This window comes from Mugil cephalus, chromosome 11 (genome assembly GCF_022458985.1).
Source record: "Mugil cephalus isolate CIBA_MC_2020 chromosome 11, CIBA_Mcephalus_1.1, whole genome shotgun sequence".
Lineage (NCBI taxonomy): Eukaryota > Metazoa > Chordata > Actinopteri > Mugiliformes > Mugilidae > Mugil > Mugil cephalus.
This window is the reverse complement of record NC_061780.1, coordinates 18,089,070-18,108,809: the sequence shown is the minus strand read 5'-3', so window position 1 is coordinate 18,108,809 and position 19,740 is coordinate 18,089,070. Positions and strand designations below refer to the sequence as shown.

The 19,740-nt window shown below is 41.9% G+C and overlaps 1 protein-coding gene across 2 annotated transcripts in view; it reads right to left on the bottom strand.

Moving 5' to 3' along the window:
- Positions 1-16,883, bottom strand: part of LOC125016869 (zinc finger protein 236-like) — a 55,878-nt gene extending 38,995 nt beyond the window's left edge. For both annotated transcript variants that reach the window (XM_047599620.1, XM_047599621.1), the window contains exons 1-8: positions 16,803-16,883; positions 14,781-14,920; positions 11,823-11,987; positions 11,538-11,716; positions 9,748-9,878; positions 8,248-8,420; positions 2,292-2,414; positions 553-726 (exon numbers count right to left, since the gene is read on the bottom strand). In XM_047599620.1, the coding sequence (XP_047455576.1) occupies positions 553-726; positions 2,292-2,414; positions 8,248-8,420; positions 9,748-9,878; positions 11,538-11,716; positions 11,823-11,987; positions 14,781-14,920; positions 16,803-16,854 (1,137 nt within the window). In that variant the 5' untranslated portion in view covers positions 16,855-16,883. The remainder of the gene's footprint in view (positions 1-552; positions 727-2,291; positions 2,415-8,247; positions 8,421-9,747; positions 9,879-11,537; positions 11,717-11,822; positions 11,988-14,780; positions 14,921-16,802) is intronic.
- Positions 16,884-19,740: the final 2,857 nt, after the last annotated feature.

The following is a 19,740-nucleotide window of genomic DNA, read 5'->3' as shown; positions in this document are numbered from 1 at the left end:
ACGGCACAACTTAAAAATAAAATGCACACCAAGTTCATGAAACGATCAAAGACAGATTTCCACAGTGCTTATAATGAAATTTGTAAACAGTATTTAGTCTCATCATGTACAATATAATTATTATTCATTTATCACAAAGCCTTGATCCAAACCCTGTTGTGTCAGCGATCTTAGACTCGATTAAACTTCCTAGCCGTACTCCTCTATAAACCTTTCAAGGGAAACGTGGAAAATCCTGCAGAAAAGCAGCTTAACTGCTTTTTTTTCTTCTTTTCATCTTTTCGTCCAAATATATTCATCTCCATCTAAATCACTGCATTATAAATGGTCCCACTCACTTTTAGTGCTCTGAACTGATGGTTGATGTGTGCATGTTTATGTTAAGCTACCTCAAACAGACAAAGAGAATCTCAGAGATACTGTTTTATCCCACATTCAAGGGTCGGAGCAGAGGTAAATCTCTGATATCATCTGAGGGTGACGGGTCAAGATTGCTTCCAGATACTGCTTTTTGTACTGTAATAATATTGGGTGAAAATGTCCCTCACAGACCTGCAGGATGTCCTGGTTGATGGCAGTTTCCATGACGATAGCTGGCTCTGCAGGCTGGGGCTCAGCTGTCTCCCCGCTGACCTGTTCTGACAGCTCCAGAAGTTGCTGGATGACATCTGTTACCCCTTCGCCGCCTTCTGACCCGCCTGCCGACTGACCCGTTGTCTCTGTCTCCTATGGGAGGAGGGGAAGGGGAATGGAAGGAGAAGACAATGAGCAGGGTGACACAGAGGGCCGGGAGAGGCCAGAACTTGAGGGCTGACTAACCTTTATTAGGGACTCCCTAGAGCATTTAACGTGCAAATCATTAAATATTATTAAAAAATATATCGTCCGAGTGTGCCACATTGAGACATAACGTGGAATTGCAACAGAGAAAACAAAATAAACACAGACGGTATAATTACCCTATGCATTTACTTAAAAGTGGCAACTTCTGGGCTTAAAAATGACAACTACAGCTAGAACCCGCAGTACAGCAAATGGCCACTTGAGGCTGGCTACAAAATAAAACTGCGAAAAAATAAAGTCCGATATAAATTGCCATCTTAAATTATTAAACTTTAAAGAAGCAATTAACACAAAATAGTCTGTTAGACAATTTCCCTGTTCAAGAAACTGTAGTCCTGCTCTTTGGACATTTCTGGATTAGCCAGAACTTAGCCAGAGCCGGACACTGCCAAGATGGCGATGGCCAGAGCCACCATACTGAGCTTCAAAATCACTTGTCACTTTTCAGGACAGTTTACTGTTTGGTTTCTCCATATATATTTTTTTCATTAATGAGATTAATCTGTGTGTGCAAATTTGGGGGACAACCATTTAACATCACAAAGCTACATATTGGAAGTAGTCATGCCCTCCTAATGACGCAATAAATATCACATTGTCACCATTGTTGCAAACCACAAAGACCTAGAAGGCTGCCAGCTACATTTTCGACGGTACACCAGGTTAAATTTGGAAGAAGTTGGACTTTAATGCTTTACCACAGAGGGAAAATTGTTTAACAGAACAAACCTGACAGAGAGTCATGCTCTTTAAGAGGAAATGAGAATGTTCGGGGTTTTGCCACTTGGGAATGCTACACTACTGAAATGCTAAACAAAAAGAAAATCGTTAGCCTAATAGTAGAAAGAGGAAAATGAAAAGCTCCTTTTTTCTAAGGAGCAAAATGTTCTTTTGATAAAGGAACAATTGACTGGAAGGAAATAAAAGTTCACATTTTGAGAAACATTAGCAGTAATAATCTATTGTGTAAGTCAAAGCCAGAAACCATGTTGAACCAAACTAGACTCGTGTGACGAAAATACAGCAATGAAAATCTATCTGACAATATGCTGTTTGACATGCTGTATATTGTCATTAAGTAATTCTAATTCTGACTATTGAGATTCAGTTGATGGTTTCATTACACAGGGAAAAAGAAATAAACTTAAAATTACATAGAAAATTGTTTGGCATAAGCAGACATGGAAAAACACACAAAATGAACGCCAAAGTAAAGTTTTGAATGGAGCAGTATTATTATAAGCTTGTCCAACCTCCTTGGGATAAAATCACAGTCACTGAACACTGACATTTAAATCCCAACTATATTTGTATCAAGAACTCCAGTCTGCCTCATTAACCTTTACCAAGAAGCTCAAAAGACTGAGTGCATGTGAATGTTCCTGAAAGCAAATGCTGGATCCAGAACATGCAACAATGTCCATGCTTGTGTTTTCTGTATCACTTACCGCAGTGCTGGAGGGCACTTCAATCACAGAGATGTGCATCTTGCTAATGTGGGCATTCAGGCTGCCCAGCTTTTTGAATACACAGCTGCAGTCCATGCACGGGAACAGCGGTACCCCTTTAGTCTGAAAGAGAACATGAACAGATATAACAAAGAGTGTGTATGTGTTTTGCTAATGGTCACCGAATATCCCGAAACATCTGTAATGGAGCAAGAAATGTGCTGTATAATGTACTGTATAATTTACCGGGCGTCCATTTCTGTTGGTAGAAGTCAATGGATCCTACTGCTTTGACCACTAAAGAAATTATGCATTTTCCAGGCCTTGGAGAAGAATGGTACTAGATTCCGGACAGAGATTGGTTGAGATCACCAATGCTGTATGACTTTAAATGGATTTGATTTGTTATTGGGTAGCAGATAATGGATGCCACACTAAAACTACATTTATACTGCAGCAAATCTATGCAGAAGCCTACGGGAGTTGCCTCTGTTGTTAGAGGCAGTTATATTTTTTGTGTGCCGGCGCCATTGTGCAATTGCGCTACTAAAGTGATAGTCTGCAGTGCTGGTTACCTTTTTAAGGTGACCTTTCCTATGGAACGTTGTTCTTTTATTAAAAAAAAAAAAAAAAAAACTAAATAGCCATGTATTATTTATCTTATTTACACAATGCGATGTCATTTCTGTTTCTGTGCCATGTCGAATGTGTTTTCTGGGGAGGTACAAGTCAAGCTAAGACCAGGCAACAACCTGTGGATCTGAACGACAAAGCCAATGTGGACGGGCAAAAAATTGCAGTTCATCCAGTGGCCGCTTGAGGCCGGCTCCAAAAGGGAGCAAATCCCCCAAAGTGTTAAAAAGCCCAATTTTACAGCATCATTAACCCTTTGACTGGCATTGTAACCACACGGTTGAGTTTTTTTTGTAGTACTTGTAGTAGACAGTAAAATTTCTTATACATTTTTCTCATTTGTAACCATTTTCAACCCACTGTCATTCAACTTGTAAGATACACATATTTGCCTACGTGTGAACACATTATATAGCTCGAAAATATACATCACACAGCTTCAGTATTTATATTGTATGAATCTGTACAATCGTGTGAACATTTTAATGGAAATACGTCAAAATACTCATGCTGCATGTGCACACTATTAATATAGATTAAAAATGAATGATATTTAACGGTGACTAATTGCATTTCTTAGCATTGGAAGTCAAACGGTTAAACATGTTTACAGCACTCTAACTCATTTGTTTATTTTTTATCATTATTAATTAAAATGATACATAATTAAGGGCGTTCTTACTATTTTGAGTGGCAGGCGGTAACCTGAGCTAAGAGGTAGCAGAGAGTTGGCTGAGAGGGCCTCAACCACTTTAGCTCTGCCCCAACACGACTGCCATGTCTATATTTGGAGTATCTGAGAGTGGGCGGAGTAAGGCTCATCCAACATGGCGGCCGCGGGCTCTTCCCACTTAGGGCTTCATGTCCAAGATTCAGAATCCAATGGTTGATGCCACAATGGGTTTGTCCATAGTATCGTATAGTACCGTCAATGGCTACGACGCAGGGTACGAAGCTACAATGTATCTAGATCAGAACCTGAACTAGTTCTCCCGCCAGCTACTGCATTATCCTTTTTCCTGGTATTTCATTTATATAAATAGCAGCAGACTGCAAATTATTGTTGGTTAGTACAAGCACATGTTAAGTGTGTGCATCATCACTTCACAAGTGCTTTCTCATTCTCTATAATCTCCTAGGTAGGAGGAAGGAGTTGCTCCTTGAATATTACGTTTTCTATTATGACTTAAACAGTGCGGAGAGGGCAATAATTTCTATATGCCAAGTATGGTTTTTGTAATGGATGACATTTTATTCAGGAAGAAATGTCTGCCAGTCTGTGCAGTTTCCTCCCTTCTTTATCAAGTCGGTCAATCTTAGGCATTGCCAGTAGCCTACAGTTTAGCTTTGACCACAATTGAATCTGAAATGTGAAGGAGGCAGTGCTGAATACTGAGCTGTGGATTGAGTTAAATTTGCCTCGGGGTGGCTTGGTGGGAGCAAACAACCAGAATAGGTATGAGGACATTTGATTGTGCTTGGCAGAGTTTCAACATGCGTCTGGAAAATACTAGTAATTGAGAGAGTGCGTGTGTAAGCGAGATGGCGAAGGAAGAGAGAGGGGGAAAAAACAGCCTGAAACTCAAACCACCGAGAGGACATCCATAACTGAAATGACAGCATGTGTGACGCCAAAATGTCAATAGCTGACGTGAATTGAGAGAATGGTAAAAACAAGTCCTCACCAAAAAAAAAAATAAGTGCTTTTACAAGAGGGACAAACAACTGGTGAAGTGGAACGTCAGCCTTAGCCGACAGTTAGTACTCAGGGAGTTGGGAAAGTTTGTGAAGTGGTTCAACTGAAGTCACTTGGAAAGATGCACTTGGCGTTATGTTTGGGAGTGTGAGGGCATGAGGGGGCAAGTAGTCCGGGTTAGGCAGAATGATCGGTGCGGCAGAATGATGGGTTCGTGGATCTGGGTTAATGACAAGTGCGCACAGGTGTGAGATATTTGGGGAAAATGGTTGGACTATTATTTTTTTTCTTAGTGGTGGTCAAGACGTGGGAGGAAAGGAGTGGAAAAGATGAAAAAGAGCTGGATAAGATGATTGCACGAGGTGGCAGCAAAGAGAGTGGAGATGATCGTAGTGAAAAAGACATTTTAACAGAAAACGGATCTGGAAGAAAAGGTGGAAGTTGACAGAAATCAGAGAAAGGGAGACGAATTCATTGAAATCATTTTTGTGGAATTGGGGATTAGAAAAACAGAACATTTTATAATGTAGCTACCATAAAATAATGAATACGAGAGTAATCTGACAGCTAAAGTGTCAGTGTTGAACTTGTAGCACTGAAAGGATGTGAAGTGTGCTGACGTTTAGGATCCAGAAAGCACTTAATTTGTCAGAATAGACTGAAAGAACAAAAAAAAAATATGAAATGCACTGAACATGATTTGGAGCAGTGAAAGAATCTGTGAAGGGGCTGGGGTTTTACTTGTCGAACACGTCGGAAAAATAAAAATTCACCAAACAGCAGACGGTGGCGGAGTAAAGAGACATGAATATATGTTAAAGGATGAAATAATGATACATGTTTCATGATAGTCACCTTTAGAGTGACTGAGATGCGACGAAAACAAAATCTAGACAGAGTTCAAGGTTCACACTCTTTCTCCTGCCGTACGTCTTACGAATCAGAGGTGAATGTGGTTGGATTCCCATTGCCCAATGCAACCCTTCCTAGTCCGTTGACATGTCATCTCGTAGAACCTCTGATATCAACAGAGGTGTCAGCTGAAGTGTTGGCAGAGTCTGATGGAGCAGTGAGGTCTGGAAGCAGCTGAAATGAATAGCATCTGTTGATTCTGAAGCACTAAAAGTGGTGGTTTTGGGTGTCTACTGAGGCCGTAGTATTCTCTGATACTCCTTCAGAGCACACTCTTACGACGCGCTGCCCAACCCTGGTGTTGTGAATGGCAACGCTCAAAAGGCATGAGCCCTTTTGTCATACGGTCTCTCCTTGGAGGGCCCTCAGTCGCGCAAAAAGACTCACAAATAAATGTTTCAAGAATGGGAGAAAAAAAAAACAACTAGGAAAATAAGAAGTGTTTTAGATGAAGTACTTAAGAATCACAACTAGCAGAAATCAGCTGTAATTAGTTGTCTAATTGCCAGTATCCTGTAGATTTTTTTTTGGAACTTAAAGACACAAACTTGGTACCGACAGCTGTTGTAAAACAATAAATTATTAGACCAAATTCACTCCAATGGTACCATTGTAAAGGTGCACTGATGGGGGTCTTCAGGTCCTATGGAGAACTGATGGGAGGGGCCTCTGTGGATCAGGCTTGTTCCAGAGCATCTCACAGATAAGTTGATCAGTTTGAGATCTAGAGAATTTGGAGGCCAGGTCAACACCCTGTGCTGTTTCTCGTGTTTTTTGTTTTTTTTGTTTAGTTGTTCCTAAAACATTTTTGCGTGTGTGTCTACGTCAGGTTGTATCCTGCTGAGTGAGTGTCATTGCTATGGGGTGGGGGTGCCTGGTCTAGTCCGGATGGATGGTACATGTCTAAGTATCCACGTCATCCTCATTAAATCCAAGTCCAAAATTTTATTAGCAGAACATTGTATTGTCAGAAGATGCTCAATGTTATTTACTTCTCTGCTCATAATGTTTTGCTTGATCAGTACATATTATTCAACCATATTATTTCACATCACAAATTGAGATTTACTGATACCAACTTTCTTACATAACCCTATTACATAGGCAGACAGCGTTACCGTCTACTACATACTCACTGAACGCAACCGTGATGATTTTTCTCCCCTGGTGCATCTGCTCATATTGCAAATAACACCTTTATAATTTGTTCACAAAGCGAGTCAATCATGAGATCAAACTCCCTCGGGAACAGTAAAGCCGAAGAACACTTGTGGAAAAATAGAGGCATTATTCAAATGGCCCTGCCGTTTGGCTTTCCAGAAGTAATTTAATCAGCTGACCCCATCGCCAGCTTTTAGAATGGAAGCATGAACGCACAATTACAGCTGCAGGCAGGAGAACACACTTCAGTTGGACGAGAGCAAAGCTAATCTTTAAATATTAACTCCCAAGTACTTTTTTTTACAGCACCTATTTCCTACGTCTTTCTATATTATTTCAGCAAAAACAGTGACGGTTAACGCTTTTTTTCCCCCAGCCTTTTCGGAAAGCAGCAAAAGAAATATACAAAAATGTTGTTTATGAGCCGGTATTGACTGTGGTGCAGTAAATTAGAGTGAGGTTTGCTGAAGTGGGACCTAGCGCACCTCCTGTGTTGGACGTTATTTCGTAACCCTACAATCAGGCTGCCAGAGAGCTCCCGGTTCACGCCGACGCCACATTATTGGAAGCACTCATCAACCCAGTCGATCCGCGCATTAACAGACTAACTCTTAACAAGCGCGTCCACACACAGGAGACTGTGTCATCCGTTGACATGAATATTTGGTCGTGCGGGGAGGACTCTGATGTGTGCTTTTCTGCTGACCTCTCAACCAAGTTTTGACACTAAGGGAGAGCACCATTAAGAGACAGAGGCCTGGGCTAAATTAGGCCGCATGAATCAGGTGGGCTCTCCAAAACCCGGCTGCTGTCAAGGGCTCACAAAGGAGGAAAAAAAAAACAAATGAGGAACAAAGGACGGCAATTTCACCTCATTCCCTCTGCGCCAGACAAACAATATGACAAGGCCCCCCCCCCGCGACACTGAATGTAACAAGCTGTGAGCGTGGCATTTTGGTGTGTCAGCGAAGGAGGCACACAAAGAAACAGACATCTTAGAGAACGGCCAGTGTAAAAGTGATGATACCGAATGACAGAAAGGTGGTAAACAGCGTGAAATGTCTGTTTGCTATTTCATAAGCATGACGGCAGCTGTGTTAGCACTTCAAATATATGCGTGCGAAACTTTTTTTTTGCCAGCACTTAAAACACTTCTTTTGAGAGGATTCGGTGTTTAGGTTCCTGAACTACTGCTGGTCGATCAATACCGCAACTTTGCAATTAAAGGACGCTGGAGGGTTTCACGTTAAATGCTGATTTCATCAAAGGCTGTTTCAAATAAAACCCTATATATGGCTGCCTCCTACAAAATGCTACACTTCCTGTCAATTAAAACTCTTTTGGCAAACCTAGAAATTACACACTGTCAAAATAACACGAGGAAGGTATACGGGCAAAACCTAATTAGGGCAGTTGCTTATTTTCAATGTTGTTTCTCACTCAAGAAGCTGATGAATCATTGGACCTACTACACCTGTGTAAAAAAAAAATTATGAAAGTAACCCCCCCCCCCCCAAGAACAAAACTGCTGTTGTCTGTACTATGTGTCCTTACCTCCGAATGCACCCTCTGAACATGGGAGTGCAGGTTCCCCTTCTGGGAGAAGGATGCCGGGCAGAACATGCAAAGGTGAGGTTTCTCTCCCGTGTGTTTCACCATGTGAGTCTGCAGCACCACCTTCTGGTTGAAAGCCTTGCCGCAATGCACGCACTTGAAGGGTCTCTCACCTGAGGACGAGGTCGGGGCAGACAGAGGCAATAAGGAGGCCGGAAACACTGGCAGACAATGCGGCGCTTGTGACAACTGCAGTTTAAAGAATCTAAATATATACATATATAATAATGTCAAAATAAAAAAAGGTTCATACTGGGAGATTGTTTGAGGTATCTACACTTGATAGGCTAACCCAGCCTAGCGACCTGTTCAGGGTGGGTGTACCCTACCTCTCGCACAATGTCCCACCACGACAGGTGGTACAGAAAATGAATGAATGAATGAAAACCATGTTACAGAAAAACTAATACTTACATACTGAAAACCAATTCAGAAAAAAAAATAAAATAAAAATAAATGTAGAATAAACTAGTTGAATTAGAAAGCACAGTTTTTATAATTGGGCATTTGGCTGGGATTAGAATCAAGTTAAGCTCATGAGCAACAGTATTCACCTTGTTTAAAATTTGCAGACATATTAGAATTTTTCAACTGTTCAGATGACTCGCCACCTTAATTGTGCCAGTCTCAAAACTGTCAAAAGCGACTCATTAAATCCACTTGAACAGCATTTTACCCTCTTTGTCATAACACCTGATTTTCGAGTTCTGACACCATAGCTCTGGTATTAGAGAAAACACAGAAGAATCCACTCCATCCACCGACATTCACCCAGACAGCCGGCCGACTAAACAATCCCGACATGCGAGCGATGCGTAAACAGCACGTGGGTGGAAGCTACAGGCTACATTACTCTGAGCACAGAAGGTTTAAAAACTATCGCGGAGCGGCACGATGAACGCGGTGATGAACGGCATATTGAAATTCTGCTCGCACAACCTCGCCGCCGCGTGACAGCTGAGCGATGAGCCGAGGAGTACGGCGCTCCAGAAACAGAGGGGAAACAAGGCAAATTACTGAGGAGCTGATGGAGTTACGTCAAATGTTGGGCCTTCAGGGAAGAGAACTTAAGCAGAGCGAGCTCACTTAAGAAAGACATACGTGACATTGCTGTTCTAATAACACTGACATGGTCCACTTCAGGTTTTTCTGAAGCTTGAAAACTTCAAGTCTCTCAATATTTTATCCGCGCTGGTTTGAAAAATACTGTAAAATATTAAAAGGAGATTGGCACCGCAGCCAAAGACTAAAGTAAAAAAACAGTGGATTGAGGCTCTGGTTGACTACACAAGACTGTGCAACACTCATGTTTCCATATGGACTTGCAATGCCATCTTAGGTTACCTAAATAATTATACGTACACAGGAACCCCATTCCCCCCTGTTTCTACAGTATGAAATATGAAATACTAGAACTACTTTCCCGCGCCTCTCACTCACCTGTGTGTATTCGTATGTGTCTGACAAGCTGGCTGGGCTTCTTGAAAGCCTTTCCACAGTGATGGCAGCCGTTTGTGAACCCACTGCGATCTATGTTTTTCTTGTAGTTTCTGGAACTGGAGGTGAGCGGCCTGCGGAGGACGTAAACACAAAGGAAAATTGACATCGATGCGTTCACAGGGGAACACAAAGGGCGCTCAGCGTTGCGGCAGTGAATCACAAGAGATTGAGAAATGCGACCCTGGAATTAATAGACGCTATTTTCTATTTAAAACAAATGTTTGCGCTTCAGACGAGAACATTTCGTATGGTGACTGGAGCTGCTCCAATACAGAAATTATGTTCCACATATGAAATGAAACAGGAACAGACGCCCAGACTGGTGAGTCATTATAAAGTAATAATAACTAATCAGAATCATTTTTCTTTTATTGGTCCCTCATGAGAAAACTCTTTCTCTGCATTTGACGCATCCGTTTATTCACACAGTGGTGTGCGCACTAGGGGAAGTGGACTTCCATTTTTGCAGCACATGGGAAGCAGATTGGGGGCTAGGTGCTAGATTAACACACCTCAGCGTTGGATGTTGAGTCTGACCCTAACCCTTTGGTCCCAAAGCTACGTCCCTAACTACTACACCACAGCTTCTCAGTTCCACACAGATTTATTGCTGGATTCAGAATCCAGAGTGCTAATCATTACACAATGGAAACCTCAGTACGCTAATTCAAAGCGGCGCTTTAGAAAGGCTCCTACCTTTTCATGTACAGTCTGTATACAGTTTATTGTGGATCTGAAGTGAAGCGAAGATAAATGTTAACTTTAACTACGCTTCATAAAACTTCATAAAAGCAGTCCGTTTTACGACATGTAATTCCCAGATATAAAAGAGTAAAATTCACTTCTGACCTGATGTTTGGCTTCCAGTAGTGATAAACTACAGAGGGCTCATACAACAAACAAAAACAACAAACAAAGCGCATCTTTTCTCTGCAGACAGTCTTTGAAAAGGATTTTTTAAATGGCCACAATTCCAGTGTGATGGAGGACCGGACTAAATATTTAAGGGGTGTCCATCTGTGATCTTTATAATTAATGAGTTTCACTCTGAAGAGCTGCTCGCCCGCTTTCAGCTCTTTATTGGAATTAATTCGAGAGTTTAACCGCAGACAGGGATGCCACTCGATCTTCACGGGACAAATCTGAATTTGCTCAGAATTAAAAATGTGCAAAAAAAAAAGAAAAAACGGCACGTCATGCAACAAAAGATATCGACATCGGAAAGTGCCATTGTGTAGTGGTAGACGTTAGACCAGGTCAAGGACCCCCAAACTGATGGAGAGTTTAAGTAGGGACCCCCTATCTATTATATGTGCACTATATAAAACTCAGCCTAGAGCTATTTATAAATATACATTACTACTATCATTTTGCATTCAGTATTTAGGTATTTAAATAATACACAGGTTTAAATATATTTTTTTTATTTAATTGGCTGATGGGAGCGAACTAAATGAGTGAAGTGCTGACTGGAAGGTATCGTCTCCATTTATAAAATATGTTGGATTCATGTTAATGTGTCTTTAAAGAAATATAAATTTGTGGGGGAAACTTTTTAAAAATTTATAAAAAATGTTTAATCCAACAGAGATTTTGAAGCCCCCCTGCAGTACCTCTGCAGACCCCCCTACTGAAGACCTATGTGTTAGACTCTAAGCTGCCATCAGGCTCTAAGTGGCTCCTAAATCCTTTAAACGTCTGATAAATCAGCTCCCGAAACCCTGCCTGACCTCATCTTGATGTGACTCTTCATGTGCTCTTTGATCTGCGCGGAAGTCTTGAACTCCTTGTCGCAGGTCTTGCAGGTGTAGACCCTGATGCCCGAGAGCTCCTTGCGGTGCTCCTCCAAGTGCAGGGAGAGCTGGCTCTGGAGGACGAACTCATCTCCGCACTCGGCGCAGATTAGATTCTGCGGGAGCGGAAGACAAGCGGACGCAGCGGTCAGCACAGGGGGGTTAAAGGTCTCGTAAAAAAAAAATCTGTCGTGGCTACGCGTGACCGCCGGGGCGACTTACTTCCTCTTTTTCGTGCAGCATGACGTGGGACTTGAGGCTGGCGATGCGGGAGAACTTTTTATTGCAAACCGGACAGGTGAAGTCGGAGGTGGTGTGCGTGGATTTGTGTAGTGTGAGGTTGAACTCCACATTAAACGTCTGTGAGCAGCGGTCACATCGATGAGGCTGCAGGAGACACAGAGAGGGGGAAGTTAAAGAGCGTGGTGAATAATGCAACCAGGAAAGAACTCAACCGTCTCCCTCTGCAATGCAGCTCTTGTTGCTTTTCTTACTCTCGTTGAAGGCAGTGGACAGATAAACTAGAGCAGGTCTCAACTGCATCTCAGTCAACGTGCGCCTTTAACGGCCATTTTTGTTGTGAAGGGGAAAAAGAGACAGACAGAAGGAAAAACAATCATGGTGCAGAAGTGCTGTTTATTAAAAGCCAGCATAAAAATAAACTCGAAATTGAAATGGATCCCAACTACAGGTGCAGCTAAAAAAGAAGTGAATGAAATCTTCGGGAAAGACGAGACCGTCGAGAGAGGAGAAGTTTCATCATGGCTCAGACTACAGGTCGAACCAGTACGGCACTCAGGTTATCTGGTAATGTGTGAGTGTTTTTTTTAATATGTTTAACCTTTTTCTCATCCACGCTTGGCCTGGTTTATGCCTCGCTGCCAACTAGTCTGAAGTCAAGCCAGTGAGACAGAGTTTTGGAGATCAATAGATTTTCTGTCTTATTTACATTTGCTCCCCGATCTGTCAAGATAATCTGAAATGCCGCGGAGGCTACGCTCCGTGATGAGAGTGAATAGCTGTGAAGTTTCTCTCCTGGAAGTGGGTGATGCAAGCCTTTTTTAAAATTGAGTAAATTTTCTAAATTCCTGTAGTCAGAGCCCGGCCTTACACTCGTACGCTTTTTCTCTTTTTAATGTAGCTCACAGCAGAGCACCTACCTTCTCTGCATTCATGTGTGTAATGTGTGTGTATAGAAAGATAAGATGTGAGTATTGCTAACCACCAAAGAATCAGGAAGCACCAAGCAACCTGTAGCTCCACCAATACACAAGAAGACCTTCACTATCCTACAGGTGAGTGTGTTATTGGGTGACGGAGAAAGGAAGAGAAGACGACTTGGCCCTGTTGCACGGTCCTGTAAGTTATTTATAACTTATAACTTTTTGACTCACATATATAATCAAGCATGCTAACTGTACGTTTTTTTCTATCTATGTAGGCATTATTAATTAAAACACAAAGCTCCAAGAGAAAAATTCCCAGAAACACAACCAGCAGGATAATTATCATCCTTTACAAAGTACAAATATGCTCTAAAGTCAGTGAGCAACACTGATGGCGACACACACAAGCGGTGACTCAGAGGATGCGTGCGATGCGGCTCAACCTCTTCTGACGTGCTGCAATATGTATTTTAGGACGTTCTTTTCTCGGAGCGCAAAATACAGGAGGAGGGAATGAAAATTCATGCAAATAGTCACAGAGGCCAATTTATTGTTACTGCAAGCAGCTTGCGGCAGTGATTCAGCCATACCATAATGTTTACTGAGCTTTTTGAGACTGTTAGTGGGCACCACAGAGGAAGCGACCCCATGCAGGCAAATGTGGGTGGATAAGATATTTTGGCTCTTCATAAGGGAAAAAAAAAATCCCATTATGACTCTGCACAGTCACACCACTGAAGAGAGGTTCAACAGTGACTTGAGGAATTTTCCTGTGGAATGACTCGTTATTATGACGGAGGAAGTCGCTCAGTTAAACGAAGTCTTATCGACAGGTTTGAACATCTTAAAAAATTATAAGAATTATATATTATATCATATTATAGCAATTATTTTTAATTCAACTGTAGAAGTTTCTTTAACCACTATTCAACATTCAGTATCAGGAAATAACTTTTACTCTTGGTTGCGTAGCCAAGGCAAGTAGAGCTCCCCTGGTGGCCACCTGCAGTATAGTTCATTAGCTCCACCTCCTCCATGTTAGTGGATGGGACTTCGGCAAAACTAAAACATTAAATTCATGCCAAGTACACTTCAAATATTTTTTTTTCTGATAAGTTTAGTTTTACGCCAGCTTACAAATCAGCTCAACCGAGGCTGCGTGCATTTTCTTTTTCAAAATGAATAATTTCCCTTCGGGGATGAATAAAGCAATCTATCTAAACACTGGGTGGCAACATACCCTGTGGTGTAAAAGCTGGTGTGCTTCCAGTGCAATCCAGTTGACACCGCATATGTCCTATGGAGATAAGTGTGTGTCCACTGTGCTGCTGATACCGGCACACTTCAGAAGATTAAAAAGCAGTCGGCCCCAGGTATTATGATTGACAGACTGCGTGGAGACCTGCGCCGAGTTTCCCAAATACACAGTGACATCTAATCTACACCATCTTTTAACTTCCACATTGTGAAAAATCACCTCCAGCTTTAATGTTAAGCCAGCAGCTTGGCTCGAATCCAACCTGTAGCTGGGACGCTGGAGCTTTGACAGCGGCAGGTCTGCTGTACGCTTGACCAGCTACAAACTAAGGTGAAGGTGACAGGTAGAAAGTTTCCTCTATTGTCAAAAAATGAAGTGTTTTTTTCACAGATGAGCCCACAGCTCAAGCGAGGGCATGAGTGCGGTAACCCCATATCACAATCACATCTCGAAGTTTAAGCTTGTTCAAGGTTCAGAAGAATTCAAGGACCAACAGCTTGAATAAGGGAAATCAACATCATAAACATAAACGAACATAAATGAACCTTGGATCAAGTTACTTTCGTGCTCCAGAGCTCCAGCTTTTTAGTGGCCACTGATGATAACAATGCGATTTTCCTGGACAGCGAGACACAACCACCAGACAGAAATAAAATGACAGGATTCTCAATATAATTGCAAGTGGTGACGATAAGAGGGCCAGCACGCTCCTTCTTCTCCCTGGCAGTCTGCACACGGTCCCACGCTTGCACTCACCTTATCATTGACCTCATGTTCACGGAGATGTTTCTGCAGCTGGCTCTCCGTGGTGAAGACGTGGGAACATATGGAACATTTCTTGTCCTTGAGCTCTCCATCGCTGAAGCCTTCCGCCTTGTTTTCATTGGCATCCGCATCTGACGAGAAGGGCAAAGAGGTGACAATTGAGTATCCTGGTGTGGTTCAAGAAGCTTTCTCCCGTGAGGACGCCGGTGTAACGTGGCACGTCTTCCACCGGAATCTTAAATCAAACAATTCACTGCCTTTGAGCTGAGGACACACTGCAAAATCTTTTGCCAGATTTTACCCGTGATTCCCAATTGGACAAAATTAGCGCCAGTCTGCACTAGCTGGAGACAGGTGGCGTGGGTAGTTGGCACAAAAATCTCTTAGTGTGTGAGGGAGTGAAGACACGAATCTGCAAATATGTCAGCATGGAAATACAGTCAACATGGACCACGAGAATGGAGGTGACATTTATCGAGCTGCGGCAAAAACACAAGCGTCAATATAATATTGGTGCATAAAGCTACTGTTGCCCTTGGACGAGTTTGTTGAATTCAGTTGGCTTTGCAAATGTTGTAGTCTGTGATTCTTCTTCAACATCATTTATTAAGTGTGCGATCGCCAGCCTGTTAGCGTGTACCCCTAGCCTTTCTTAACAAAATCTGTAAAGACGGTGAAAGTTGTGCAGTGTGTTCCGAGCTTTACGTTTTGTTTTTAAAATCTAAATCCAGGTTGCATTTATATGCTATACAACGCCACGTCACACGACCTCCTCTATCCAGAATAGCAAAGACGCAGCATTATGACGACGATGATGTGGTACAGAGACTAGCATCCATTGGAGTTTGCAAACTACTGTGCATTCAACACGAACCGATTTAAAACAACACAATTCTGTTTGGTTTTTAGAGGTATGGGGAAAAAATATAATCTTGTCGTCTACATTTGGCCATTATTTAGGTAAACTATTATTAAAAACACCATTTGCAACGGAAACACTTCAAAGTTTTGCTCAGTGCTGCTCAACAGCACCACGGCAGTTCAATTGCCACATATGTTGTGCTGTTCCAGCATAAACTGAACGTGATAACAGTCACTAAAGGGAATTAAGTTGCTTACTGTTATAGTATTGCATTCACATACACTGGTGAAAGTGAACATATCACTTTGTTTGTGAAGATATTTGGGTGTCTCTGATACAACTCGATATCTGCGTGAAACAGCTCTGTACCACACACGCCCATCTTGGCCGTCAGGTCACCTGCACCGTGTGCTTAGTTTAAACCAAACAAACGGGTCTCCATTCGTTCTGCCAAGTGTGTTTGTATCGATTTAGTTGTCTGCATAACTCGTAGACGTAAAGCGGACTCGCGTGTCACTGTTACGCCTAAGTTGCAGGCTGCAGCTAACGCGGGGGGGAAATAAACAATGCATTCCAGTGGCGGCATCGTACGTGTGCAAAATCAATGCATCCAGAAAACACATGTTTACACTTGCTCGGGTTGCGTCAAGTTGCGATTAGATGTGACACAACTTGCTCCGACCAACACGGCTGCACAGCAGCAGCTGGGCAGCCTCGCTGCACCAGAAGCGGACCTTCACAGGACCAAAACAACAATGGCCAACATTTTGAGCGTGTTAGCCGCGAAGCTAACGGTAGCGAGCTAGTTAGCAACAACAAGCTAACTAGGTATCGCTAATAAACAAACATTATCAGCCAGAAGCGTTACGTTAACTATCGCGGCATGACAGCTCCGGTCCTCTCCTCGCGGACACCAATTTAGACTGGAAGCCAATAAGAAGAGGCACCGAAATGTTATTAATATCATTCCGCCTCAATCACTCCTTCGCCGTACAAAGCAAAGCCCACCCGCAATACTATATCCGGGGACTATATACACTACGTTTAAGTGTTATTATATACGCTGCAGAGATGTTTGGCAAAGTAAGAGCAGGTAATTTGGATAGCGCATAACCTGTACTTTTTATTCCTTGCATTTTGGCACTTGTTACCTGTTTCGTCGCTGCTTTTAACTCTCAGTTTGCGAGGCCGGCCCCGCGGCATAGTTCCAGTACTCGGGGCGGGTGTGCTGTGTGAACGATTTGCTTTTCAAAATGGCGACTCTGTCATCTGTGGAAGGCAGCGTCTCCATGAAGACACACGGCTGCACGGACTATGGAGACATCTACCGTTTGGTTCGCTGTACGTGCAGCTTCAGGTTTGTGCACACTGATAGAGACATCTGAGCAATTATGAGGATCAAACATAATAGTCAATTAAATATTTATGTCATGTTAGTTTACATTTGCATAGTGTGTGTGTGTGTGTGTGTGTGCCAGTCTGTCAGTAGTCTGAAATATGTCATTAAGAAAGAGGAGGTAATACAAGGAGACAAAAATAGAAAAATAGAAACAAAAATAAAAACACCAAACTGTTAAGCTGGTTTAAAAAAAAAAAGAACACAAACACACACAAACAAAAGTTATTGAACATAGCCTATAGGATCATGTTGTTTGCATATCTGCATAAAAATTACCACTAACATCAGCAGATGGTCACACAAGTCCTGAAAGCAGACAAAGACAACACAACCAAATAAATTAAACAAAAGAAATATATGTATATGTATGTGTATTTGTTTATTCAGGAACGTGAGCCAATATTACATATCAGTAATGTGCACATATGTGAACCTCTAGGATCTCTAGTTAATTCCAGGGTCAAATTAGAATAGTTCTCAGAAGTGTGTCCAATCAGTGTGATAAGACTGAGGTATGGTTCAGTGCACTGTTTTGTATTAAAAAAAAATTTAGCAACAAATGTTTGTGAAAGTCTATAATGGCACAGACCAAAACGTTTTCTGGGGACCTCAGAAAAGAGTTTTTGTTGCTCATTAGGCAGTTGGACAAATTCACAGTCAGACAGATTTTGAACAAATGGAGCAGATTTTGTACCGTCTTTAGGAGTGGTTGACCAACAAAAGTCACTCCAAAAGCAAGATGCATGACAGTCTGAAAGGTCAGAAAGGAACCCAGGATAACATCTCGGCCTCTCTCATGTTCGCTAATGTTAATGTTCATGACTCCACTATCAGGATAACGCTCAGCAACCATGGTGTGCATGGCAGAGTGGCAAGGACAAAGCCACTGCTCTCTAGAAAACTACAAATAGACAGAATTTTTCTTTTTAAACATCATGTGGACAAGCCAGGAGCCTGTTGGGAAAATGTTTTGTGAATGAGGCCAAAGTATAATTGTTGTGTTTAAATGAGATACAAAAAAAAAAAAAAAACTTGACTTCAGCTTCAGAACATCATGTGAAACTTTGGGTCTGTGTTGCTGCCTCTGGGCCAGGACGACTTGCCGTCCTTGCTGGAATTATAGCTGCAAATTCAAAAAGAAAGTGTCGGGACATCTGTCTTGAGATAAGCTGTGTCTTAAGATAAACACAGGAAATCCACCGTCATCAGAGAACTTAACTGTATCTGTTCTGAGTAATTATTGAGTAATTTCACCAAATTCCGTCAACACAGATGACTGATTAGCCGTTACTGGAAACATCCAGTTGCTGTTATATTTGCCGAAGTGGGTCACACCAGACATTGAAAACAAGAGTTCACATACGATTGCAACTCACACATGTAAGATAAGATAATAATTTAAACGCACACATGTAGTATGTATTATAATTATTATAATATGTTATATATTATAAAATAATATATTTTTATTCATTTGACTGGGTTCTTTACTGTTAGAGTCATTTTATGAGTTAAGCGGCACCGTACATATAGATAAAATCCCTTATTAGTATAAAATACCAGCACCATAGACAATATACAGTTTATTGAAGCTAGTAGGCACACTGTGAAATAACGTCACTGACCATAATCACCAGCAGAGGGAGTCGGTGAGCTGTGAATGGTTTTGCTCATTTATTGCCCCTTGAGATAGCAATGAGCTGACTGTGTAGATGAGCTCGGACTGTGTCACTGATCTCAGCTGCCTAAAAGACTGTGGTTTTCCCTCAGATCTAGGAAACATCCTGCCAAATACTTGAACTGTACTTCCTCGTCTAACTAGTGATACATATTGAAAACATTGTAGTTCGACTCCTTTTTTTGGATGTGCAAGTTAGCACACAAAGGGACAGCATACAAACTTCTTTATTTTCATCCTCAGCACAAAGAGACTGTCACACCCCAACTTGCCCCACTGTAAACAATGGCAGGTAGGAACCGAAATGACTCTCAGACTGAGAGCGTCACAGCCTGCTGAAATGTCACGCACACAATAAATAAATAAAGTGGAGGACATAAACTCACACACATAATACATGCGCGCCATGTCATGAGCTGACGCACATTTTCAAGCACGGACAAGCGTAGCCGAGTTTGCAGACATTGCCGCTCCACCGCCTTCTTTCGCAGCTAACAACAAGGTTAACGTTACACTGTCGCAAACCAGTATCAGGTGCAGCGCCATCCGAGCTGTTTTACAAGTGCAAGTACACGAGCGTAGAATCAGCTCAATACTTGATACTGATAGCAGCAATGGGATGGCCCTCCTCCCCCCGGACCCAAAGATATAAAAACCTTTGCACACACCCATGCAAATATTTAAAAGGATGTCTCATATCACATTTGCTTGCCTCTGCCTGTTTATAATTTGACTTCGACTCGTCCACACTGACAAGAGAATGGTAAAGAGGATTATCAAAATGTTTCCAGAAGACAAAGCACGACTTTAAAATAAAGAAAGGAGCAAGAAGAAATGGAAAATCCAGACACTTACTAATAATTTGCAGGAACATTTATGAACTTATTACTTTACTTTACTCCTTGGGTTTAAGAAATAGACAGAAGGCAAATTTGAGTTTGTAGACTGCTACATGCTACATGCTAAATGTAGCACATGTGCTGCAACTGGCTGTGCTATAGTAAGTACACGT